General features: G+C 37.0%; 1 protein-coding gene across 1 annotated transcript in view; it reads left to right on the top strand.

Annotated features, from left to right (window-relative positions):
- UNC13C (unc-13 homolog C) overlaps positions 1-27,040 on the top strand; it is a 574,105-nt gene that overhangs the window by 246,749 nt on the left and 300,316 nt on the right. The window contains exons 10-12 of the mRNA XM_060005943.1: positions 2,377-2,546; positions 5,279-5,394; positions 7,516-7,679. Coding sequence (XP_059861926.1) covers positions 2,377-2,546; positions 5,279-5,394; positions 7,516-7,679 — 450 coding nt within the window. The remainder of the gene's footprint in view (positions 1-2,376; positions 2,547-5,278; positions 5,395-7,515; positions 7,680-27,040) is intronic.

Here is a 27,040-nt window from a genome sequence, read left to right as displayed (position 1 = left end):
CTGTATTTAGCTTGAAGTCTAGGATATTTGGGTAATCTCTCCCTCAGCTACATGTTTGGTTCTTTGTGATCCTTAGGTCTATACACTAAAGACAAGTCATCTTCTTCTAACATTCCCAATGTATTACTGTGGAGAGAGAAGAAAATAGGATAGTAGCAATGTAAAAAGTCTTATTCAGTAAGAGGGAACGTAGAAAATATATGACTGTCGGTGGTACATAGCAAATATAATAGAGTCCTGCTGGGTGGGTTACTCAGGACTTCCTGATGCTAGCAGCAGAAGTAGTTAGTTGGCTAGCCAATTTGGCAGGCCCTGGTACTTCTTTCTTGGTGAATTTCTTTTATCTTTTTTCTCCAAGTCCTTGGTTCTACATCTGGGGAGACCTTCCTTGACCAATGTGCCAATGCCTACTAAAATGAAAGTAAAAGAGGGCTCCAAAAAGAATTAAAAGGCATTGCATATCTATAAAAACATAAATTGGGACCATCCCAGGAAATCCAGGTAAATGGTTTTCCTAGCTGGGAAGAGATTCTCCTTGGAGTCCATTTCCTTTCATTGTGAGTTCAAGGACCCAGAAATTACTTTAAATACAGCTGTAGTGAGCCTGAGGCACATTTGCAAATACCATGGTCTGGAAATTTTACCAGGCTTCCAGGAGGTGAGTTTCAAGACCATTTTATGAGTAACCACATCAGCCTGGAAAATGTAACTTGTTGCTACTGACTCCTTTGTTCTGACCAATTCCTCACTCTTAACCTAATGGCTGCTGCCTCAGCCCCTGCAAAACTGCATGCCAAGGTGCAACACCATTAATCTGATCTTTGCCACTAAGTTCTCCTTCATTGTCACTTAGAGATTTCCTAAAGGAAAGTGTATGAAACACCCTGGGGCAACAGTTTCGTATGTTTTTGAAGTTGCACTCAGAAACCTCTGCTTATATACATACATCTTGTATACAGAAGCAGCTGGCTGTTCTCAACCCTGCAGGGTTCCAAATTATGATATTCTCAGTCAATTTATATTGCAGAACACAAGCAGAGTGAGCCTCTGCTTGTAGGGAAAGGTAGCTGTGCTCCCTTGGCATCTCTGCTTAGAGACTCTCTAGCTCTAGTTTGAGTGCATCTCTACCACAGTACACTTTTGAAAGCAGCAAGATTTAATAAGCACATGCCAGTATTCTGAATTTTATTCCTACCATTCGTGCTAATAAAAAAGCTTCAGTTGGCATGTGGTCACATTTCCAAAGTATAGCAAGCAAAAGTTTGACCAGCAGTTTTGCTACTGCATTTAAAAATGCATTAGCTTTCGAGCCTGAGGTAATTAAATCTTCACTGTTTGCACTCATTGTCTCCTCCAGAGAGTCAATTTCACATTTTAAGGCCTATTATTGAAGCTCCCTTCATTCTTTAAAAATTATTTCATTGATCAGTATTCTTAGTTGCAAACAACAGAGTCTACTCTAGTTAGCTTACACAGAAAAAAAAATTATTTCATAGACTCTTAGGTCACTCAGGAATTTTTGGGGAGGTCCAAATGCCCACCTCTAAATCTACTGTGCAGAAACAATGTCCAGTTATATCATGGGGTTTCTTTGGAGAAAACATCATTGCCACCATTGATCAATACTTTGTCCCTCAGGACTGAATACTGGAGACTCTACAATAAAGTACAAAAGACCACCACTATTGTTGCCGAAAGAGCAAAACCCCACAATACAGTCACTGGCTCGCTTTGCTCAATTTGAGTTCAGATCTTGCTTGAATGCAGGTCAAATATCTGGACCGTAACTACAAAGGAATCTAAGAATGTATTTGATCTAGCTTGTCTTGATAAGACGAGGAACATAAGGAGAAATGTAGCCAAAATGGAAGGAGAATGTTTAAAGATGCTGGGTATCCATATGTGATGATTTGATTTAACAATATCTTACATGCTTACTGGGATTTTTAGCTTATCAATAGGACTCTGTGATGTCCACTTCCTCAACACCCATTGCAATTAAGTTATCTTTATGGTACACAATTTTCTGAGCATGGACATGTTATCATAGATAACTGTTGCAAATAAGAAATATACCTTAGAGAAAATATCCCAAAGATTTCTGATCCATATTTGATTACGTCCAGTTCAATTAAAGGAAATAGAATGGAATAAGGTAGGATTTTCTCTTATTAACATTACTTAACTATCACAACTTTTTTTCAATATCCCTGATACCTGCAACATCCCATGGGTGGAATAGTCTGTGGGAAATCTTATTTACTATGTAATATACTATGCCTTTCTGGCTTAGATAGATTTAAAACAAGTTGCTAACATCAGATGCCATTTAGAGAAGTTATCACTGGTTGTTAACTTATCCACATCTGTTTTCAGTGAGTGCCATAACTCCACAGATCGAATCAAAGTCAGAGTGTGGGATGAAGATGATGACATTAAATCCAGAGTGAAGCAACATTTCAAAAAGGAGTCAGATGATTTTCTGGGACAAACAATTGTAGAAGTGAGGACCCTGAGTGGAGAAATGGATGTCTGGTACAATTTAGGTGACTGTCTTTATATCTACTTGAAAAATGTTAAATAAAATTCCAGAATATCTGTGGAAGGTATTATATTCCTATATAGGTAAAAATAACCAGTGCTTTTCTCGAACATTCTCATGGACTTCAGGCAGTTTAGTTTCATTAGAAATTAAGGTGATAATTATTCAAACTCTGTATTATTGAAAGATATTGGTAAATTTGAGATGAAAAGAGAAAATTCTTTCTAGGAATCAACTGGGTGTCTTTTAGGAGAAAAATATCCCATTCTGAATTTTTAATTCATAAAGTATAGCTTCAAAAAACCTTGCCAAATGTATAGAAAATAAATAACCTATGACTTTATAATGTCTGAGTTATTTCCTTTTAGTCCCTTAATGAATTTTGGCAATAAAGGAAAAGTGTATTTTGGATATTTTGCAAAGATGATATAAAAGTAGGCTTTAGCAGGCAAAGCCAGATACACATGTGGACTTCTTATTCTGATGATGAAGATATTGAGAATATGTTTAATTGGCATGATTTTAAAATGGAATTTTATTATGGAACCAAGAATTGAATAAAGATAAGTTTTAATTTGACTTTTACTACAACTGAATAATAAGCTAGAATCTTCAGTGCTGACTTAATAATAGTAAATATATATGGATCGCCTCATTTTCTATAAAGGATATGATCCAAAATGGCTTTATCATATCATCTGAAATGTTTTAATTAAATTTTTAAGGTCTGGTTGTGAATCTAAGAAAGGTTTACATACTCCCAGGATTACGAAGTGTTTCCATTTAGGATACCAACTTATCTTAGCAAATTAAAGAGTGCTTTTGACTTTTTAAAAACCTACGTACTTCAAGTAATGTAATATTTGGCAAAGTAAAGGGGTAAGGCCACAAAATTAATGAATATCTGAATTATATAATAATTTAAAGAAGGAGAGATATATAACTTATCTGAACATAGATGATTCAAGCTAGACTAAAAACTCGTTATCAAAAAATATTTTATTTTGAGGAAATCTTTAAAGAAAATTGGTGCTTCTCCATTATTGGCATAGAGGTTTTGCTTCACTTATAATGATAATCCTCCTGTATCTTGTTTATAGTATTAAATAACTTTATATATGAAAACAGAGATGTTAGGCAAGGGTAAACTTCAGGGCATTAACTCTGCACAATACTCATAGGTTGCGTTTTAATTAAAGAGGCTTGCCTACGTGAGTTTTTGTTTTTTGCAATAAGTTAACATGTTCTTGAATTGAGGGAGTTAGAATTCAGAACAGAAATTCCTCAAATTATTCTTTTGACAAAACTTACAAGGGTATATTTAGTTTGCAAAAGAATTTGAATGTGCTTTTAATAAAATCTGCCACCCAGCTCTTGTGCAGAAACAGTCCTTCAGTCTATGGAAAGAAAAACATGATGCAACAAACATGGACACCTTTGCCTGCTCATCCTCAATTCATACTTTTGTGCTGTCATTGCTGATGTTTAACCTTTAGGAGGAGAGAGAACAGGTCTTAGCTTTGTATAAAATCCCACAGTGGGTTCCATCCCCATTAGTACCATATTTTCATTCTTTGTGCAATGTTCTTCCTTCCTCATTACTTAGAATCCATTCCACCATGGAAGGAGGACTTGGCCAAAAGTCCTAGGCATCTAAGCAGAGCCTGTGTCCCATGGATCCATTGTAATGATGGTAGTTAAAATGTTCCCCTGTGATTCCAGGAAAAGGTCTGTGACAGAAAGGTCTCAGGACTTGACTTTCTCTTGGCTTCAGCAGAGAACTTCAGCATTTGTTGAGAATCAACTATCTCCCAGCCAATAGGAGAAACTCTCAAGATCCTGGCAGTCCTAAGGGAAGAATCTTCACAACACAATGACTATTAAATATTAACGATGAAAGTCATCAGACATTCCCCAAGAAGAAAGTGGCCTATGTGATTTAACTGTATCTTATTTGGCTAAAAATACAGTTATGCTTAGAAAAAGGGGCAATTGAAGAAGTCTTCACCGCTGACTTTGCGTCACTCTATCTCTTTATCATTTGTTTTTGAGATGGGTCAGCTTGCTTCTTTATGTGTTTCATCAGGGAAGTAGGTATCAGACATAGGTCTCCTACCTACATTCACACTGTAGGAGTTTTGTGACTATGCTTTTCTTTCTCTCACAGCTACTACTCAGTTCATATTAGACACACGTGCATACACTTACACACATACATTATTAGACTGAATTGGCTACATACTGATTCCATTCAAAGAAAGAGTGAATCTAACACATAAGTAGACACAGGCTGTAGACTATAGGTCTTCATGAATCACTGACAAAGAAACCTAATAACAAATGTTTTTGTTAGAGCTTTGACTCATTTTTTCAAGGACAGAAAGAAAGAGTGGGGCTTTTAGATAAAATACTTTCCTCATTAATATTTTCCTTTAGTTATTTTGCTTTTAATTAATTTCATTGTATAAACTGATCTAGTACACAGAAATTTATATCAGAATGGTAGGGTCTTCTGATTGAGCTTTTCTATTTGAAATATTTATGTCACAGTTTGACAATCCCAGCGACATATTAGGCACATTATTTTAAATTGTATTTGGCAGAATCATTATGGTTAATCAAACCTGATCTAGAAAAATGGCTTTTAGCAATATAAGCCCTTTTTAAAGCTTTCGAGAACTTGTATAAGAAACATGATGTCAAAAATCACTGACCAGTTATTTTTTGCTTTATCAGAGAAACGGACAGATAAATCAGCTGTGTCTGGGGCCATTCGATTGAAAATCAATGTGGAAATAAAAGGAGAGGAGAAGGTTGCTCCGTATCATTTACAATATACATGTTTACATGAGGTAAGTAAATTGAATTGTATTAATAACAAAACCTAGGAAAGATTGTATTGTTTATGGATCATGCAACAAAATATTCGTTTTAAAAATAGAATTGAATTAGGTTTGTAAAATTGTCCCTGAAGTTCTTACTCTGTACTATAGCAAGTGATGTGCTAGGGTATCACATAGCCTATGTATTACCCCCTGAAGAGAGAGCTGGTTGTCTTTTTTTATTTCTTGCGGTACGCGGGCCTCTCACTGCTGTGGCCTCTCCCGTTGCGGAGCACAGGCTCCGGACGCGCAGGCTCAGCGGCCATGGCGCACGGGCCCAGCCACTGCGCGGCATGTGGGATCTTCCCGGACCAGGGCACGAACCTGTGTCCCCTGCATCGGCAGGTGGACTCTCAACCACTGCGCCACCAGGGAAGCCCGAGCTGGTTGTCTTTGAATGAGATTTAGAACAAACATACGAGGCGGGTTTTAATAAATGAGGCAATAAGGTGATAATGAACAAGTAGACCAAATTAAATTACCGTTCTTCCAGGGAAGAAGAAGAATATTAGAAAGCATTCATTGAAGAAATAAGTCATGATATTTTGGAAGCATTGTAAATATATAGTACTTTAATAATGGAGGAGAGGATCCAAATCATGATAGTTTTTGAGAATTCTGAGTAAGTGTTCAGATTTTGTTGAAGATTTAATTAGTATTATCTATTAAATATAAATATTCTGACATTGTAGCAATGGCTTTGGAGAGCTAATGTAATTAGCAGTAATTTTGTCTTTCTTTTTCTGAGTACAACAGAGGGCTTTATACATACTGAAGCCTCCTCCATTTTAACTACCCTTTGCACAAACACATCTGGGTGGCGAGTATCAGAATGTAGTTTTCCATCCATGGATAGTAGAGAATATACTACCCAGTAGAAGGAGCCTGGTTGGCTTAGAGAGAGGTAGAGACCACCCAATTTGAGTCAAAAGGGCAGAGTCATCAGTTCTCGTGTGCGCCTCAGTGTAAAGGCACAGACAGATAATCTTAGGCTTTTATTATTGGATGCTTTGCAACTGAGAGCTTAGTTAGACATGTCACCAGAGCTTTTCCCTGATCCAAATGACACATCCCGTGTATCAAAAAATATGAAGTGAAGCTGAGGAATATGCCTTTTCCCATGTTCAAAGGGTACAGAGGAAGTACCTTCCTAAGAAAGAAAAAGTTAGCTGGGAGAATCTTTGCCTTTGTACATGATTTTTCCTAACTATATCTATGAAAATGTATATATGTAATTATTTTCACCTCCATTTTACGAAAGAAGGAAATGAGGAACAATATTTAAGTCATTTACACATTATATAGTCATTAGATAGAGAACCAAACCTTACTTTCCTGACTCCAGTATAGCCAGTGATAATCCGTCAAGAAAGGTGGTTCAGTTTTTAGACCAATAAATCCCTTGAACTGGCAGGATGGGGAGCCAACACTGGCCTTAAAATGCGGGTAGAAATTTCGGATCACAGGCACAGCATCATACTTTGTTTTTCAGAGTCTTCTGTTGGTCCAAGACACAAAAAGAAGTGAAATCCGAGACAGGGTCCTTCAGTGACCCAGGCTGCCTCCATGCAGCAGTTTCTCAACTTCTTCAAAGCAGAAAGGAATTCTTTGTAGTGATTTTTTTCATTTCAAAGTTCTAAAAATATTTATTTTCAACCTGAATTCATTGTCATGACTCATGCCATTTTGCAGCCAAAGTCCTTTAGTATTATTTGCATACCTAGATGGTGTATTAACATAGCCCAGACACATTATTTGTCCAGAGCTTTATAATTTACTCAGAGCCCATGAATGCAAAAGATGTTCCGGAATGTAGAAATGTTTACATGAAAAAACATTTACTTCCTTCTAAAATGATTTGGTATATCTGAAACACTTAAATCATTGATTCCGTATAAACTTAGACAGAAATAAAATCAGAATTTGTATAAAGATGAGGTACGTTAGAATGAAAATCTGAGACATTTCTATTATTTATAGATGCTGATGAAACATTATATGCAATTATAAGTATAATTGACTGAAAGTTACAGTTAAATATATCTGGCCTAGTCTGAGAAAACTGAACATTTGAAAACCACTTACTTTTAGAATTTGTTCCATTACTTGACTGAAGTGAAATCTAATGGTGGAGTGAAAATCCCAGAGGTCAAAGGGGATGAAGCCTGGAAGGTTTTCTTTGATGATGCCTCCCAAGAAATAGTTGATGAATTTGCCATGCGTTACGGGATTGAATCCATTTATCAAGCTATGACGTAAGTATTATAGAACATTTACATTATCAAAATCTCTGTTGAAATCCAAAGGGGGACTAGAAAGAGTGTTCATTTCCCTTCTTCTAAATCAAATGAAATTTTGATTAAAAAGACAGTTACATTTTGGATGTAATTGATTGGATGCTGGCTACTTTCTCTATTACAGCTATAAAGTATTAAGGATTTGATAACTCACTACCATCATCTTCCCAATTCTTATTCTTATTCTGTAAAATTTCTACCTTACTTCAGACCTATTGAGTCAGAAACTCTAAAGGGGAGGCCCAGCGATCTGTGTTTTAATATTCCCAACACGTGATTCTCGTACACTCTGAAGTTAGAGAACCAATGCCTTACTTGATATCTGAGAAAACTAAAGCCTGATGATTAAAGTGAGTCGTCCAAGGTTACAGAGCCTGTTAGCATCAGAGACACATCTAGAGTCCTTATGGTGTTGACCGTAACTTTAGACTATATCCTTCCTTCCTATATTTATCTCAGTGCTGCTACTTTGGCGAAACCAAGATTTATTGACCACCCGTAGAACCCAAACACTACAGTAAATGTGATCCTGTAGAAGTGAGCCATACAGAAACACACCCCTTACTGAGGAGTTTCAGTAAGGATTTAGAATGGGGTTATATTACTTGTCCAGAGTTTATCTTTTGAAACCTGGTCTAAGTTTATAAGTGCATTCTGTTCAGATATAAACCATGTATAATATGTAAACTATGTACATATATTAGGACTATTTTTTCATATTAGAGATCAAATCATATTTTCATGTGAACAGAATAGATACTGGCCCAGATACTCAATCATTTTCAGCCAACCTGATGGATATATTAGACCAAAATCTTCAAGGTTTATTGCTCAGAGAATTTAATCAACAGTCATATTTCTAGAACATCATATGTAAGAATGATTTTTTAAAATTTTCTGATAGTGTATGCTTTTTCAGTTTACAGAATGTCCTCATGCTAAATAACAAAGGCTTACAGATTCTTAGGTATGAAGAGGAACTTAGAGGTCACCCAGTTGAAACTTCCTCTGAATCAGGAAACCCTGTTTTTGCATCCCTCACTAGTTGTTATCATCCCTTTGTTTGCTCACCTGCAGTAACAGGGAGCTCACTCCTTTTTCTTTTAATTGAAGTATAGTTGATTTACAATGTTGTGCTAATTTCTGCTGTATAGCAAAGTGACTCAGTTATACACATATATCCATTCTTTTTTATCTTCTTTTCCATTATGGTTTATCCCAGGAGATTGGATGTAGTTCTCTGTGCTATACAGTAGGACCTTGCTGTTTATCCATTTTAAATGTAATAATGGGCATCTACTAACCCCAGACTCCCAGTTGACCCCTCTCCCTTTCCCACTCCCCCTTTGCAACCACAAGTCTGTTCTGTATGTCTGTGAGTCTGTTTCTGTTTTGTAGGTAGGTTCTTTTGTGCCATATTTTAGATTCCACATATAAGTGATACTATATGGTATTTGTCTTTCTCTTTCTGACTTCACTTAGTATTATAATCTCTAGTTACATCCATGTTGCTGAAAATGGCATTATTTCATTCTCTTTTAGTATTCCATTGTATGTACATACTATATCTTCTTCATTCATCTGTCAGTGGACATTTAGGTTGTTTTCATGTCTTGGCTATTGTGAACATTGCTGCTATGAACATAGGGGTGCTTGTATCTTTTTGAATTGTAGTTTTGTCTGGGTATATGCCCAGGAATGGGATTGCTGGATCATATGGTAGTTCTAATTTTAGTTTTCTGAGGAACTTCCATGCTGTTCTCCACAGTGGCTGCACCAACTTACATTCCCACCAACAGTGTAGGAACATTCACTTTTCTCCATACTCTCTCCAGCATTTGTTATTTGTAAACTTTTTAATGATGGCCATTCTGACTGGTGTGAGGTGGTACCTCATTGTAGCTTTGATTTGCATTTCTCTAATAATTAGTGATGTTGAGCATCTTTTCATGTGCCTATTGGCCATCTGTATGTCTTCTTTGGAGAAATGTCTATTAAGGTCTTCCGCCCATTTTTCAATTGGGTTGTTTGTTTTTTTGTTGTTGTGTTGTATGAGCTGCATACAATATGTGTTGTGTATTTTGGAGATTAAGCCCTTGTTGATCGCATCATTTGCAAATATTTTCTCCCATTCCATAGGTTGTCTTTTTGGTTTTTTTGTATGGTTTCCTTTGCTGCATAAAAGCTTGTAAGTTTGATTTGGTCCCATTTGTTTATTTTTGGTTTTATTTCTATTGCCTTGGGAGAATGACCTATGAAAATATGGTATGATTTATGTCAGAGAATGTTTTGCCTGTGCTCTCTTATAGGAGTTTATCATGTCATGTCTTATGTTAACTAAGTCTTTAAGCCGTTTTGAGTTTATTTTTGAGCATGGTGTGAGGGTGTGTTCTAACTTCATTGATTTACATGCATCTGTCCAACTTTCCCAGCACCAGTTGCTGAAGAGACTGTCTTTTTCCCGTTTTATATTCTTGCCTCCTTTGTTGAAGATAAATTGGCCATAGGTGTGTGGGTTTATTTCTGGGCTCTCCATTTTTTCCCCCTATTGATCCGTTTTTCCCCCATTATCCGTTTTTGTACCAATACCACACTGTTTTGATTACTGTAGCTTTGTAGTATTGTCTGAAGTCTGGGAGAGTTATGCCTCCTGCTTTGTTATTTTTCCTCAGGATTTCTTTTGGAAATTCTGGGTCTTTTATAGTTCCGTATAAATTTTTGGATTATTTGTTCTACTCCTGTGAAAAATACCATGGGTATATTGATAGGGATCACATTAAATCTGTAGATTGCTTTGGGTAGTATTACCATTTTAACAATACTAATTATTCCAATCCAAGAGCATGGGATATCCTTCCATTTCTTTGAATCCTCTTTTATTTCCTTTATTAATGTTTTAATATTCTCAGCATACAAGTCTTTCACCTCCTTGGTCAGGATTTATTCCTAGGCATTTTATTTTTTTGGTGCGATTTTAAAAGTTATTTTTTTTACATTCCCTTTCTGATATTTCATTGTTAGTGTAAAAATATGCAGCTGATTTCTGAATGTTAATCTTGTATCCTGCCACTTTGCTGAATTCATATATTAGAACTAGTAGTTTTTGTGTGGAATCATTAGGGTTTTCTATATATAGTATCATGTCATCTGCATATAGTGACAATTTTACCTCTTCCCTTCCAATTTGGATACCTTTTATTTCTTTTTCTTGTCTGATTGCTGTGACTAGGACTTCCAGTACTACATTGAATAGAAGTGGTGAGAGTGGGCATCCTTGGCTTGTCCCAGATTTTATCAGGATGGCTTTCAGCTTTTCACCATTGAGTGTTATATTGGTTGTGGGTTTGTCATAAATAGTTTTTTTAATGTTGAGATATGTTCCCTCTATACCCACTTTTGTAAGAGTTTTTACCATGAATAGATATTGAATTTTGTCAAATGATTTTTCTGCATCTATTGAGATGATCATGTTGTTTTTGACTTTTCTTTTGCTAATGTGGTGTATTACATTGATTAATTTGCATATGTTGAACCATCCTTGTGAACTTGGGGTGAATCCCACTTGGTCATGGTGTATGATCTTTTTTATGTGTTGTTGGACTTGATTTGCTAATATTTTGTTGAGAATTTTTGCATCTATAGTCATCAAAGATATTGGCCTGTAATTTTCCTTTCTGGTAGTATCTTTGTCTGGTTTTGGTATCAGTGTGATGGTGGCTTCATAAAATGTCTTTGAGAGTGGTCCCTCCTCTTCAATCTTTTGGAAGAGTTTAAGGAGGATTGGAATAAGTTCTTTGTATGTGTGGTAGGTAGAATTCTCCTGTGAAGCCATCTGGTCCTGGACTTTTGTTTGTAGGGAGTTTGTTTTGTTTTGTTTTGTTTTGTTTTGTTTTAATTACAGATTCTAATTTATTTCTAGTGATCCGTTTGTTCAGATTATCTATTTCTTCTTGATTCAATTTTGGTGGGCTGTATGTTTCTAGGAAGTTGTCCATTTCTTCTAGGTTGTCAAATTTGTTGGCATATAATTGATCATAGTATTCTCTTATGATTTTTTGTATTTCTGCAGTATCAGTTGAGATCTCTTCTTTTCATTTCTTATTTTGTTTATTTGGGTTCTCTCTCTTGTCTTCTTGATTATCCTGGCCAGAGGTTTGTCATTTTTTTTTTTACCATTTCAAAGAACCAGCTTTTGGTTTAATTGATTTTTTTCCTATTTTTTAATCCCTATTTTATTTATTTCTACCCTGATTTTTATTATTTCCTTCCTTCTGATGACATTAGGTTTTGTCTGTTCTTTTTTTTCTAATTCTTTTAGATGGTAGGTTAGCTTGTTTATTTGAGATTTTTGTTGTTTTTTGAGGAAGACATGTATCACTATGGACTTCCCTCTAAAAACTGCTTTTGTTGCATCCTGTAGATTTTGTGTAGTTGTGTTTTCATTGTCATTTGTCTCAAGGTACTTTTTAATTTCCTTTTTGATTTCCTAGTTGACCCACTGGTTTTTTAGTAGCATGTTGTTTACTCTCCATTTGATCGCTTTTTTCTCATTTCTTTTCCCGTGGTTGATTTCTAGTTTCAGCCCATTGTGGTCAGGGAAGATGCTTGAAATAATTTCTGTACTCTTAAATTTTTTGAGGTTAGTTTTGTGCCCTAGTACATGGTTAATTCTAGAGAATGTTCCATGTGCCCTTGAAAAGAATATGTATTTTTTTAATGTAATGTCCTGAAAATATCAATTAAGACTAACTGTTCTATTGTATCATTTAGGATCCTGTTGCCTCATTGATATTCTGTCTAGATCTGTTCATTGATGTGAGTGGGGTGTTAACATCTCCTACTATTGTTGTATTCCCATCAATTTCTCCCTTTATGTCTGTTAGTATTTGGGGTTTTTTTGTTTTGATTTTTGTTTTGTCTTTTTGCAGTACGCGGGCCTCTCACTGTTGTGGCCTCTCCCGTTGCGGAGCACAGGCTCCGGATGCGCAGGCTTAGCAGCCATGGCTCACGGGCCTAACCACTCTGTGGCATGTGGGATCTTCCCGGACCGGGGCATGAACCCGTGTCCCCTGCATCGGCAGGCGGACTCTCAAAGTATTTGTTTTATGTATCTGGGTGCTCCTATATTAGGTGTATGTACATTGATGAGTGTAAAATCTTCTTCTTGTATTGATCCTTTTACCATTATATAGTGTCCTTCTTTATCTTTCTTTATGGCCTGTGTTTTAAAGTATGATGAATATTGCAACTCCTGCTTTCTTGTCATTTCTATCTGCATGAAATATCTTTTTCCATCCCCTCACTTTCAATATATGTGTGTCCTTTGCTCTAAGGTGGGTCTCTTGTAGGCAGCATATTGTAGGCTCTTGTTTTTTTATCCAGTCTGCCACTCTGTATCTTTTAATTGAAGCAATCAGCCCATTGACATTTAAGATAATTATTGATACATATGTATTTATTGCCATTTTAAACCTTGTTTTCCAGTTGATTCTGTGTTTCTTCTTTGTTCCTTTGTTTTTCTTTCTGTGGTTTGATGATTTCCTTTTATGCTTGTGTTCTTTTGGGGTTTTGTGAATCTATTTTATGTTTTTGATTTGTGGCTGCCCTGTTTTTCAAGTATGTTAACCCCTTTCTGTATCTGCTTGCATTAAACTGATAGTCATATAGGCTCAAACACATTCCAAATAAAAGAATCTACATGCACATTCTTAAAAAAAAATAATCTACATTTTCCATTTTATTACTCTCCTTCCACACATTTCATGATTTTGATGTTCTTTTTTACATCTTCATGTTTATCCTTTTGCTGTTCCATGTGTTTATCATTGCTTTCACAGTAGTTTTTATTTTTTTTCTTTAATCGTCTGTATACTGGCTAATTTAAGTGATTTACTTTCCAAGTGTGATTTCCTCCTTCCTATATCTGCTTGTTTCTTTTCAATTTAGAGAAGAACTTTCAACATTTCTTCTAAGGTAGGTTTAGTATTCCTGTATTCTTTTAGTTTTTGCTTGTCTTAGAAATTCTTTATTTCTCCTATTTTAAATGATAATCTTGCTGGGTATAGTATTCTAGGTTGCAGATTTTTCTCTTTCAAGACTTTGAGTATATTTTGCCCCTCCCTTCTGGCCTGTAGACTTTCTGTAGAGAAATCAGCTGATAGCCTTATGGGGGTTCCCTTGTAATTAACACTTTGTTTTTATCTTGCTTCCTTTAGAATCCTCTCTTTGTCTTTAACTTTACCATTTTTATTATAATATGTCTTGGTGTAGGTCTGTTTGGGTTCATCTTGTTTGGGACCCTCTATGCTTCCTATATCTGGATATCTGTTTCCTTATTTAGGTTTGGAAAGTTTTCAGCCATAATTTCTTCAAATACATTTTCAGTCCTTTTTTTCTTTCTTCTCCTTCTGGAATCCCTATTATACATAGATGGCATGCTTTATATTATCCCATAGGTCTCCTATATTGCTTTCATTTTTTTAAATTTGGTTTTCAATCTGCTGTGATTGGCTACTTTTCATTATTTTATCTCCCAGATCACTTATTCCTTCTTCCGCATTATTCATTCTGCTATTTGCCTTTAGCTCAGCTTTCATCTTGGCAAATGAACTTTCTAATTTTTCTTGGCTCCTCTTTATAGTTTCTAGTTCCTTTTTACAGCAATCTGCATTTTTGTCAATAGGCTTTCTTAATTCCTTCAGTATTTTCATTACTTCCTTTTTGGACTCTGTGTCTATTAGACTGAAGAAGTCTGTTTCATTGTTTGCTCTTTCAGGGGAATTCTCTTGGTCTTTTAAGTGGGAATCATTCGTTTGCTTCTTCATTTTGCTTATATTTCTCTTACTCTGAGTTTAAGAGAAACAATTATCTACTGTAGTCTTGGAGGGCTATTTATATTTGGGAGCATCACTGCATAGCTTGTGTGGATTTAATATTTTTTGACTTAGGGGCTGTTTTTGGTTTGGATGCTTGCCATCTCTTTCCTCAGTGTGTGCTGGCCGTTATCCCCTTGATAGGGGGTGTGCAGGTGCATGGCCTGTGTGCACTCCCAGGAAGGTGGGGGCAGCGGTTGGTGCCCAATCATGGGATCCTCGGCAGCAGCTGTGGTCCGCGCCCGCCTCTTTAGTCTGAAATGGCAGCCGTGTCTCACGCTTGCCCCTGGAGCTCGTGTAGGCAGTGCCCTGCCACCTGGGAGCACTCTCCTGGAGAAGGAAGCTCCTATTTTGGTCCTGCCCCTCACCTCATGTGCCCCCAGACAATGGTGCCTTGCCTCTCTGGCAGGCCCAGACTTCTTCCCATACTCCCTCAGTTGTGTCACACCACACCCTAGCCCCCTCAAGCTGTCTCCACAAAGCCAACCACAGTCCTCACCCAGGGCCTGACCTCCAAAACCCAAGCCTCAGCACTCAGACCCTGCCAGCCCCAGCAGATGAGCATCTCAGGCTGGGGAGTGCAGGGCAGCGGCACCTACCATCTGTGCAGGTCTCTCTCTGCTTTGCCCTCCATAAACCAGTTACTGTGCTCTCCTCTGAGGCTCCAAAGCTCCCCCTCTGTCCTGGCTGATTGTCCTGCAAGTGAGGGGACTTCCCAGGATACGCAAACCTTCCCTCTTTCACGGCTTCCTCTCTGGGGTGCAGGGCCCGTCCTGACTCCTTTTTCTCTCTTTTTTTTTTTTCCTTTTTTCTTTTGTCCTACCCAGTTATGTGGAGATTTTCTTGCCCTTTTGGGAGTCTGAGGTCTTCTGCCAGCATTCAGTAGATGTTCTGTGAGAATTGTTCCACGTGTAGATGTATTTTTGATGTATTTGTGGGAGAAGGTGAGCGCCATATCCTACTCCTCCACCATCTTCATCCGATCTCTGGGAGCTCATTCCTTTTCAGGCAACCTATTTTGAAGCTGGGCAGCCATGATGAAGTCTGTGACAGCTGTCTGCTCTGTCCTATGTCAATGGCTATAAGAACTCATCAGAGCAACTAGTATAAAATTTGATTACAATTAACATGTAACTATGATTTAATAGTCTAAAGTAAATGAACTGTACTGCCAAGAGAACTATGTTTAAAAAAACCCACAAAAACAAAAAATCTTCGGGAAAGAATCCCAGTAAAAGAAAGGATCAAGTTAAATTTATTCCAAAATATCTCTGTGAGCTGATGTCGGATTTCTTCATCGCCGTGTTTCTGATATTCTGAGAAACACAACCATGTTAATACAGAAAAAAATGGTAAATGTATGGTAGTTTAAAAGAGAAGAATCATAGATCCTTCAACTTATTACTTTCATTTTTCTATTACCTTTTTAACTTAAGTAAACAATAACAATAAAAAATATTTTTGGATGCTTTTTGGTATCCAGTGACTTGCAGATGAATTTGGATCCCATCATACTTATAAGTCAGTGGGACAAAGCCCCTGCTCACATTGAAAATTGTCTGAAGCAGAGGTCAGCATTTTTTTTTTTTTTTGTAAAGGCCAGAGAGTATTTTCAGCTTTGTGGGTCCTATGGTGTCTGTCACAGCCACTCAGTTCTACATTCCTAGTGCATAAACAGCTGTAGATACTAAGTAAACAAAATAGCATGGCTGTGCTCTGATAAAACTCTGTTTTAAAAACAAAATCTATGGGCTGAGTTTGGCTGTGGACTTTAGATTGCCAACTGCTTGTCTAAGCAGTGAGAGCAAGGTAGATAAACATAAGGAAAAAGAATGCCTGCTTTTCGTGGGATAAATTGATAATTGCACTTTGACAGTAACAAAATGAGGCACATTACCTCTACTGCTGGTTACACATTTGATTTGATATTTTTATTTATTAAATGTTTCTATTAGCACTGAGTACTCATCAAGATGGCCTTGACATTTCCCTCAGCTTGACAAAACTTTAGACAGGCTTCTTTCTGCCTCTAGGCCCCAGGCCTCCCCCTCACCTTGGCCCTTAAAGAATCCAGAAAGTCTAACCTCAGAGGGCCCTACCTTCACTTTCCTCAGAGCATTTATTTTAGAAAACTTACTATATTTTTTCACTGTCCTTTTGAGATATAAAAATTTTTAAAGCCTCTTGCCAGTTTTTCAGCCCGGGACCAGCTTTCTCAAGGACCTGGGAGACATCCCTTTCAAATGTCCTCATCAAGGAAGATAGTTCTCGTTTCTCAGTCTTTTTGGGAGCGTAGGATCGTAACTTGGGTAGCTGCCTTACTCCAAGTTGTACTGCTACCTCCTGTCATGAGGGTGAGAGAAAGTTTATTGTTGCTTTGGGTAAGGCCAGTTAGAAAACACACATGACTGGGATTCCCCCCACTGCAGCTCTTAGAAACTCTCCCCTCCATCAATCCACCTCAGCTCTTAAAAACTTTCTCGGGCTTCCCTGGTGGTGCAGTTGAGAGTCCGCCTGCTGATGCAGGGGACATGGGTTCGTGCCCTGGTCCGGGAAGATCCCACATGCCACAGAGTGGCTGGACCCATGAGCCATGGCTGCTGAGCCTGCGCCTCCGGAGCCTGTGCTCCGCAACAGGAGAGGCCACAACAGTGAGAGGCCTGCATAGTGGGGAAAAAAACAAACAAACAAAAACTTTCTCATTTTTTATTTCAGTGAAGTTAAGTTCAGACTAAGTTCTGGTTTCTCTTGCCTATTGCATAGCCTTGAATAAAATGTTGCTCTCCTATTTAATTTTGTCCAGTGCAATTTTTGCTTTTATGGCACAAAAATTATCATCTCACCAGGATATTTTTTTAAAAATCCTGTTGTTTGACAATCTGATAACTCCTAAAAAAATATGCTACCAACATAAATATAATCTTTTCATTTACTATTCATTAGTGATCGTTACTTGATGAAATTAATTATTTTAATAGGAAAATACATATGTACTCATTTTATATCAGTGTGTAGCTATCATAATTGCATATATATCAATATAGTCATGCTTAAGAGAGATAAAGAGACTGGAGTCCCTTAGAGGGGCACTTGAATTCTATTCAAAGATTTACAAATTGAAATCTTGAATGAAGGAGTTACACATCTTTTATTAGTGCTTTGTAAGAAGTTCTGGGTGCATGATAGAGAAGCAGAACATATTTGTAATTGAATGTATGAGAAGTAGAAATTGTTTATCAGAATTACATTTATTAACCTCTCCTGGCATATTCCTTCATGTCAGAAATTTTCAGTTGCCAAAAACAAGCAAAGTGGAACTTGAATGTTTAATTAAGCTGGTGTAGATATCTATTCTACCAATTATGTTGCATTTAAGTGTTTTAGAGCATACGGTATTGAGTGCTCATTTCTTGTAATCTGGAGAAATTTCAGAGTACTGGCATTCTTTTGTCAGGTTTTGAAACATAACTTTCAGAGATGATTTTGATCGTATTTTCCACATGATACGTTTGTAACTTGAGTCCTAAACTATTGTTGGCCAATGAATAATGCAGCCACAACAAAAAAGACTTGATGAATAACCAACTTATCTTTGAATTTAAACTCGTTGCCTATTGAATCGGTAATTTTCTGTTGTTTTGAAACCTTGCTGGAGGGGATCAAGAAACATAACCAGAAAACCAACCAAACAGCAATAAAACAGACCTAGATTTATCAAGCCTATCTCAGAAGTATCCCCTCTTATTTTAAAAAACACAAAATTAAGAAATTCAGCTTCAAGGAAGAAACAAATGTCCTCTCTATATAGTATGGATACTTAAAAGTTTGGGAAAGCACAAAACTGTTTAATTCTTTAGACTTCCCTAGACAACATTGGATCAGAAAAAGGAATCAAATCACAGTTTCTTTTGATATTTAAAGTCCCCTTATGCTTAGCCAGATCCCCAGGTAACTTCATAATCTTGCTCCTTTATTAGAGATTGCTTGGTTTCTTTCAAGCATACTCCCATTTCTTTGAAGATAGATTTGGAGCACAAATAAATAAAGGGGACGTATGTATTAAGCCATAGAGTCTGGATGTACATTATTAAAGTTTCCTCTTGTGTATTTCTCCACATAAGCAGGAGCCTGAATCTATTCTGCTAGTAAATAAACTGAACATTAATACCGAACATTCCAGTCCTCCAAGGTACCTCCTGCTTACTGTAAATGTTTCTTCCTTTTTACCAGAGAACATTTGCTATGAGGGCACAATGTATTAGTTCTATTTGTCCCATAAAAATCTCTATTTTGTTTTGGAGCATTCATGTTTTGGAGGAAAAGGATTACAGTTTTCCTGTTTGGACAAGTGATTGATCAGGTACCTGGAGGATCTGTTCCCACATGGTAAATTCAACCATCCATCTAACATAAAAGCAATTTTCCAATTTGTGACAGTAAGAATGAGAGTCTGCTCTCTTTTTCAAAGGAGCACATTATTCCACATGCTTAGCATGAGGTCGGGCAAAAAACCTGTTTACATTGTGAGAATTCTGAGAGCTTTAGATGTTTTTCATCTTTTTATGCAAATATATATATTCTTAATATTCTGACAGACCACCTGTTCACCCCTGAACACAATCAGGGGAATTTCATGTCAAGCACTAAGGATTAAATCGTCCTCTAGAGGTGATTTCTGTCAAGCAAATACATTTTAACTGAGTGTTTAACAAGTCTTTCATTTATTTTAAAATGAAGCCCAAGATGTCTCACAAAATTTGAGATTCTGTTAGGCTATAGTCATGCCTCTATAATACCAAATAACAGAAAAGCATTAGGTCATTGTTTCTTACATTGGCATGCTTAACAAACAACATATACTTTGGCACTGGTCATCTTTATCTAATTCACATTTGAACCAGAACTGTTGAGATACACTTTACTTTAAAGCCACTAGTCATTGTATCTGTTAGAGCTATGAACCTGCTTTCTTTCTTTTTTTTTTTTGTAACATCTTTATTGGAGTATAATTGCTTTACAATTGTGTGTTAGTTTCTGCTTTATAACAAAGTGAATCAGCTATGTCTATACATATACCCCAATATCTCCTCTCTCTTTTGTCTCCCTCCCACCCTCCCTATGCCACCCATCTAGGTGGTCACAAAGCACTGAGCTGATCTCCCTGTGCTACACAGCTGCTTCCCACTAGCTATCTATTTTACATTTGGTAGTGTATATATGTCCATGCCACTTTCTCACTTTATCCCAGCTTACCCTTCCCCCTCCCTCTGTCCTCAAGTCCATTCTCTATGTCTGCGTCTTTATTCCTGTCCTGCCCCTAGGTTCTTCAGAAACTTTTTTTTTTTTTAGATTCCATATATATGTGTTAGCATATAGTATTTGTTTTCCTCTTTCTGACTTACTTCACTCTGTATAACAGACTCTAGGTCCATCAGCCTCACTACAAATAACTCAATTTTGTTTCTTTTTATGGCTGAGTAATATTCCATTGCATATATGTGCCACATCTTCTTTATCCATTCATCTGTTGATGGACACTTAGGTTGCTTCCGTGTCCTGGCTATTGTAAATAAAGCTGCAATGAACATTGTGGTACATGACTCTTTTTGAATTATGGTTTTCTCAAGGTACATGCCCACCAGTGGAACTGCTGGGTTGCACGGTAGCTTTAGGTCTAGCTTTCCAAGGAACCTCCACACTGCTCTCAACAGTGGCCGTACCAATTCACATTCCCACCAACAGTGCAAGAGGTTTCCCCTTTCTCCACACCCTCTCCAGGATCCATTGTCTGTAGATATTTTGATGATGGCCATTCTGATTGGTGTGAGGTGATATCTCATTGTAGTCTTGATTTGCATCTCTCTAGCCATTAGCACTGTTGAGCACCCTTTCATGTGTTTGTTGGCAATACGTATATCTTCTTTGGAGAAATGTCCATCCAGGTCTTCTGTCCTTCATTTGAAGGATAAGCTAGTTTGTGTTAAGCAGTATGTATTGGTTCAGTCATTTGCATCATATTTGTTAGCATTTATTGGTGGCAGAGTGTTTGCCTAGGTACAGAATTAATAGCCCTTAGTAATGACTGCTGCTGGTGTGTATTTTTGTAAATGTTATGCACTCACTGAAAGGAATAAAAACACACACACACACAAAAAATGCCTTTTTTTTTTTTTTGCCAAGGACAGTGTTGCTGCCTAAAAAAATGATGCTATAAAATAGTGACAGCTTCTTTCTGAATAGCCCCTGATTGGGCTGTTTGTTTTTTTGATATTGAGCTGCATGAACTGCTTGTAAAGTTTTGAGATTAATCCTTTGTCAGTTGCTTCATCTGCAAACATTTTCTCCCATTCTGAGGGTTGTCAGCACGTCCCCTTTATGTTTTACTTTGCTGTGCAAAAGCTTCTAAGTTTCATTAGGTCCCATTTTGCTTATCTTTGTTTTTATTTCCATTGCTCTAGGAGCTGGGTCATAAGGGATCTTGCTGTGATTTATGTCATGGAGTGTTCTGCCTATGTTTTCCTCGAAGAGTTTTATAGTGCCTGGCCTTACATTTAGGTCTTTAAACTTTTTTTCTTTTAACGTCTTTATTGGAGTATAATTACTTTACAAGGGTGTGTTAGTTTCTGCATTATAACAAAGTGAATCAGTTATAATATACATACATTCCCATATCTCTTCCCTCTTGCGTCTCCCACCCTCCCTATCTCACCCCTTTAGGTGGTCACAAACCACCGAGATGATCTCCCTGTGCTATGCGGCAGCTTCCCACTAGCTATTTTACGTTTGGTAGTGTATATATGTCCATGCCACTCTCTCACTTTGTCACAGCTGACCCTTCCCCCTCCCCATATCCTCAGGTCCATTCTCTAGTAGGTCTGTGTCTTTATTCCCATTTTGCCCCTAGGTTCCGCATGACCTTTTTTTTTCCCCCCTTAGATTCCATATATATGTGTTAGCATATGGCATTTGTTTTTCTCTTTCTGACATACATGATATTGTATGACAGACTCTGGGTCCATCCACCTCACTACAAATAACTCAATTTCATTTCTTTTTATGGCTGAGTAATATTCCATTGTATATATGTGCCACATCTTCTTTATCCATTCATCTGTTGATGGACCCTTAGGATGCTGCCATGTCCTCGCTATTGTAAATAGACATGCAGTGAACATTGTGGTACATGACGCTTTTTGAATTATGGTTTTCTCAGGGTATATGCCCAGTAGTGGGATTGCTGGGTCGCATGGTAGTTCTATTTGTAGTTTTTTTAAGGAACCTCCATACTGTTCTCCATAGTGTCTGTATAAATTTACATCCCCACCAACAGTGCAAGAGGGTTCCCTTTTCTCCACACCCTCTCCAGCATTTATTGTTTGTAGGTTTTTTCATGATGGCCATTCTGACTGGTGTGAGTTGATATCTCACTGTAGTTTTGATGTGCATTTCTCTAATGATTAATGATGTTGAGCATTCATTCATGTGTTTGTTGACAGTCTGTATATGTTCTTTGGAGAAATGTCTGTCTAGGTCTTCTGCCCATTTTTGGATTGGGTTGTTTGTTTTTTTGATATTGAGCTGCATGAGCTGCTTGTAAATTTTGGAGATTAATCCTTTGTCAGTTGCTTCATTTGCAAATATTTTCTCCCATTCTGAGGGCTGTCTTTTGGTCTTGTTTATGGTTTCCTTTGCTGTGAAAAAGCTTTTAAGTTTCATTAGGTCCCTTTTGTTTATTTTAGTTTTTATTTCCATTTCTGTATGAGGTGGGTCAAAAAGGATCTTGCTGTGATTGATGTCATAGAGTGTTCTGCCTATGTTTTCCTCTAAAAGTTTGATAGTGTCAGGCCTTACATTTAGGTCTTTAATCCATTTTGAGCTTATTTTTGTGTATGGTTTTAGGGAGTATTCTAATTTCATACTTTTACATGTAGCTGTCCAGTTTTCCCAGCACCACTTATTGAAGAGGCTGTCTTTTCTCCACTGTATATTCTTGCCTCCTTTATCAAAGATAAGGTGACCATATGAGCACGGGTTTATCTCTGGGGTTTCTATCCTGGTCCATTAATCTATATTTCTCTTTTTGTGCCAGTACCATACTGTCTTGATTACTGTAGCTTTGCAGTATAGTCTGAAGTCAGGGAGGTTAATTTCTCCAGCTCCCTTTATCTTTCTCAACATTGCTTTGTCTATACGGGATCTTTTGTGTTTCCAAACAAATTGTGAAATTTTTTGTTCTAGTTCTGTGAAAAATGCCAGTGATATTTTGATAAGGATTGCATTGAATCTGTAGATTGCTTTGGGTAGTGGAGTCATTTTCCCAGTGTTGATTCTTCCAATCAAAAAACATGGTATAACTCTCCATCTATTTGTATTATCTTTCATTTCTTTCATCAGTGTCTTATAATTTTCTCTGTACAGGTCTTTTGTCTCCTTAGATAGGTTTATTCCTAGATACTTTATTGTTCTTGTTGCAATGGTAAATGGGAGTGTTTTCTTAAATTCACTTTCAGATTTTTCATGATTAGTGTATAGGAATGCTAGAGATTTCTGTGCATTAATTTTGTATCCTGCAACTTTACTAAATTCATTGATTAGCTCTAGTAGTTTTCTGGTAGCATGTTTAGGATTCTCTATGTATAGTATCATGTCATCTGCGAACAGTGACATCTTTACTTCTTTTCCAATTTGGATTCCTTTCATTTCTTTTTCTTCTCTGACCTCTGTGAAGAAAACTTCAAAAACTATGTTGAATAATAGTGGTGACAGTGGGCAACCTTGTCTTCTTTCTGATATTAGTGGAAATGATTTCAGTTTTTCACCACTGAGAATGATGTTGGCTGTGGGTTTGTCATGTATGGCCTTTATTATGTTGACGAAGGTTCCCTCTGTGCCTAATTTCTGCAGGGTTTTTACGATAAATGGGTGTTCAATTTTGTTGAAAGCTTTTTCTGCATGGATTGAGATGATCATATGTTTTTTCTCCTTCAGTTTGTTTATATGGTATATCACTTCATTGATTTGCGTATATTGAAGAATCCTTGCATTCCTGGGATAAACCCCACTTGATCATGGTGTATGATCCTTTTAATGTGCTGTTGGATTCTCTTTGCTAGTATTTTGTTGAAGATTTTTGCATCTATGTTCATCAGTGATATTGGCCTGTAGTGTTCTTTCTTTGTGACATCTTTGTCTTGTTTTGGTATCAGTGTGATGGTGGCCTTGAAGAATGAGTTTGGAAGTGTTCCTCCCTCTTCTATATTTTGGAAGAGTTTCAGAAAGATAGGTGTTAGCTCTTCTCTAAATGTTTGATAGAATTCACCTGTGAAGCCATCTGGTCCTGGGCTTTTGTTTGTTGGAAGAGTTTTAATCAAAGTTTCAATTTTGAATCAAAAGTTTCAATCAAAGTTTGTGATTGGTCTGTTCATATTTTCTATTTCTTCCTGGTTCAGTCTCAGAAGGTTGTGCATTTCTAAGAATTTGTCCATTTCTTCGAGGTTGTCCATTTTATTGGCATAGAGTTGCTTGTAATCTCTCATGAACCTTTGTATTTCTACAGTGTCAGTGGTTGCTTCTCCTTTTTTATTTGTAATTCTGTTGATTTATCTCCCTGTTTTTTCTTGATGAGTCTGGCTAATGGTTTATCAATTTTTTTATCTTCTCAAATAAACAGTTTTTAGTTTTATTGATCTTTGCTATCATTTCCTTCATTTCTTTTTCATTTATTTCTAATATGATCTTTATGATTTCTTTCCTTCTGCAAACTTTGGGATTTTTTGTTCTTCTTTCTCTAATTGCTTTACGTGTAACGTTAGGTTGTTTATTTGAGATATTTCTTGCTTCTTAACGTAGGATTGTATTGCTATAAACTTCCCTCTTAGAACTGCTTTTGCTGCATCCCATAGGTTTGGGTCATCGTGTTTTCATTGTCATTTTTTTCCAGATATTTTTTGTTTTTGTCTTTGATTTCCTCAGTGATCTCTTGGTAATTAAGTAGTGTATTGTTTAGCCTCCATGTGCTTGTATTTTTTACATTTTTTTCCTGTAATTGATAACTAGTCCCATAGCATTGTGGTCGGAAGAGATGCTTGATATGATTTCAATTTTCTTAAAAATACCAAGGCTTGATTTGTGACCTAAGGTATGGTCTCTTCTGGAGAATGTTCCATGAACATCTGAGAAGAATGTGTATTCTGTTTTTTTGGATGGAATGTCCTATAAATATCAATTAAGTCCATCTTGTTTAATGTATCATTTTAAGCTGGTGTTTCCTTATTTATTCTCATTTTGGATGATCTGTCCTTTGGTGAAAGTGGGGTGTTAAAGTCCCCGAATATGATTGTGCTAGTGTTGATTTCCCCTTTTATAGCTGTTAGCATTTGCCTTCTGCATTGAGGTGCTCCTGTGTTGGGTGCATAAATATTTACAATTGTTATATCTTGTTCTTGGATTGTTCCCTTGATCATTATGTAGATCATTCTTTGTCTCTTGTAATAGTCTTTATTTTAAAGTCTATTTTGTCTGATATGAGAATTGCTACTCCAGCTTTGTTTTTATTTCCATTTGCATGGAATTTCTTTTTCAGTCTGTATGTGTCCCTGAAGTGGGTGTCTCGTAGATAGCATATATATGGGTCCCTTTTTTTAGTCCATTCAGCCAGTCTGTGTCTTCTGGTTAGAGCGTTTAATCCATTTACATTTACGGTAGTTATCGATATGTATGTTCCTATTACTATTTTTCTTAATTGTTTTGGGTTTGTTTTTGTAGGTCATTTTCTTCTCTTGTGTTTCCTTCTTAGAGAAATTCCTTTAGCATTTGTTGTAGAGCTGGTTTGGAGGTGCTGAGTTCTCTTAGCTTTTGCTTGTCTGTAAAGGGTTTAATTTCTCCGTTGAATCTGAATGAGATCCTTGCTGGGTAGAGTAATCTTGATTGTAGGATTTTCCCTTTCATCACTTGAAGTATGTCTTGCCACTCCCTTCTAGCCTGCAGAGTTTCTGCTGAAAGTTCTGCTGTTAACCTTATGGGGATACCCTTGTATGTTATTTTTTTTTCCCTCGCTGCTTTTAATATTTTTTCTTTGTATTTAGTTTTTGATAGTTTGGTTAATATGTGTCTTGGCATGTTTCTCCTTGGATTTATCCTGTATGGGACTCTCTGTGCTTCCTGGACTTGATTGAATATTTCCTTTCCCTTATTAGGGACATTTTCAACTATAATGTCTTAAAATTTTTTCTCAGTCCCTCTTTTTTCCCTTTATTCTTCTCCGACCCCTATAATTTGAATGTTGGTTCTTTTAATGTCGTAGAAGTCTCTGAGACTGTCCTCAATTCTTTTCATTCTTTTTTCTTTATTCTGCTTTGTGGTAGTTATTTCCACTATTTTATCTTCCAGGTCACTTACCCATTCTTCTGCCTCAATTATTCTGCTATCAATTACTTCTAGACAATTTTTAATTTTATTTATTGTGTTGTTCATCAGTGTTTGTTTGCTCTTTGGTTCTTCTAGGTTCTTGTTAAACGTTTCTTGTATTTTTTCCATTCTATTTCCACGATTTTGGATCGTCTTTACTATCATTACTCTGAATTCTTTTTCAGGTAGACTGCCTATTTCCTCTTCATTTATTTGGTCTGGTGGGTTTTTATCTTGCTCCTTCATCTGCTGTGTGTTTCTCTGTCTTCTCATTTTGCTTCACTTACTGTGTTTGGGGTCTCCTTTTCACAGGCTGCAGGTTCGTCGTTCCCATTGTTTTTGGTGTCTGCCCCCATTGTCTAAGGTTGGTGCAGTGGGTTTTGTAGTCTTCCTGGTGGAACGGAATGGTGCCTGTGTTCTGATGGATGAGGCTGCATCTTGTCTGTCTGGTAGGGAGGACCGTGTCCAGTGGTGTGTTTTGGGGTGTCTGCACCTTATTATGATTTTAGGCAGCCTCTCTGCTAATGTATCGGGTTGTTTTCCTGTCTTGCTAGTTGTTTGCCATAGGGTGTCCAGCACTGTAACTTGCTGGTCATTGGGTGGAGCTGGATCTTAGCATTGAGATGGATATCTCTGGGAGAGCTTTCACCACTTGATATTACATGGGGCTGGGAGGTCTCTGGTGGACCATTGTTCTGAACTTGGCTCTCCCACCTCAGAGGCACAGGCTTGTCATGAAGACTGTGTCAGCCACACAGCTTAGAAGAAAAGGGTGAAGATAAGAAAGAAAGAAAGAATAAAATAAAATAGTTATTAATATAAAAAAATTATTAAAAATTAAAAAGTAATAAAAAAGGAAAAAAGGAAAGAAGAGAGCAGCCAAACCAAAAAACAAATCCACTAATGATAACAAGCGCTAAAAACTATACTAAAAAACCCCCAAAGAAACAAAAAAAGGGGCAGACAGAACCCTAGGACAAGTGGTAAAAGCAAAGCTATACAGACAAAATCACACAAATAAACATACCCATACACACTCAC

Source organism: Delphinus delphis, chromosome 2 (genome assembly GCF_949987515.2).
Source record: "Delphinus delphis chromosome 2, mDelDel1.2, whole genome shotgun sequence".
Classification (NCBI taxonomy): domain Eukaryota; kingdom Metazoa; phylum Chordata; class Mammalia; order Artiodactyla; family Delphinidae; genus Delphinus; species Delphinus delphis.
This window is presented reverse-complemented; position numbering and strand designations above follow the sequence as displayed.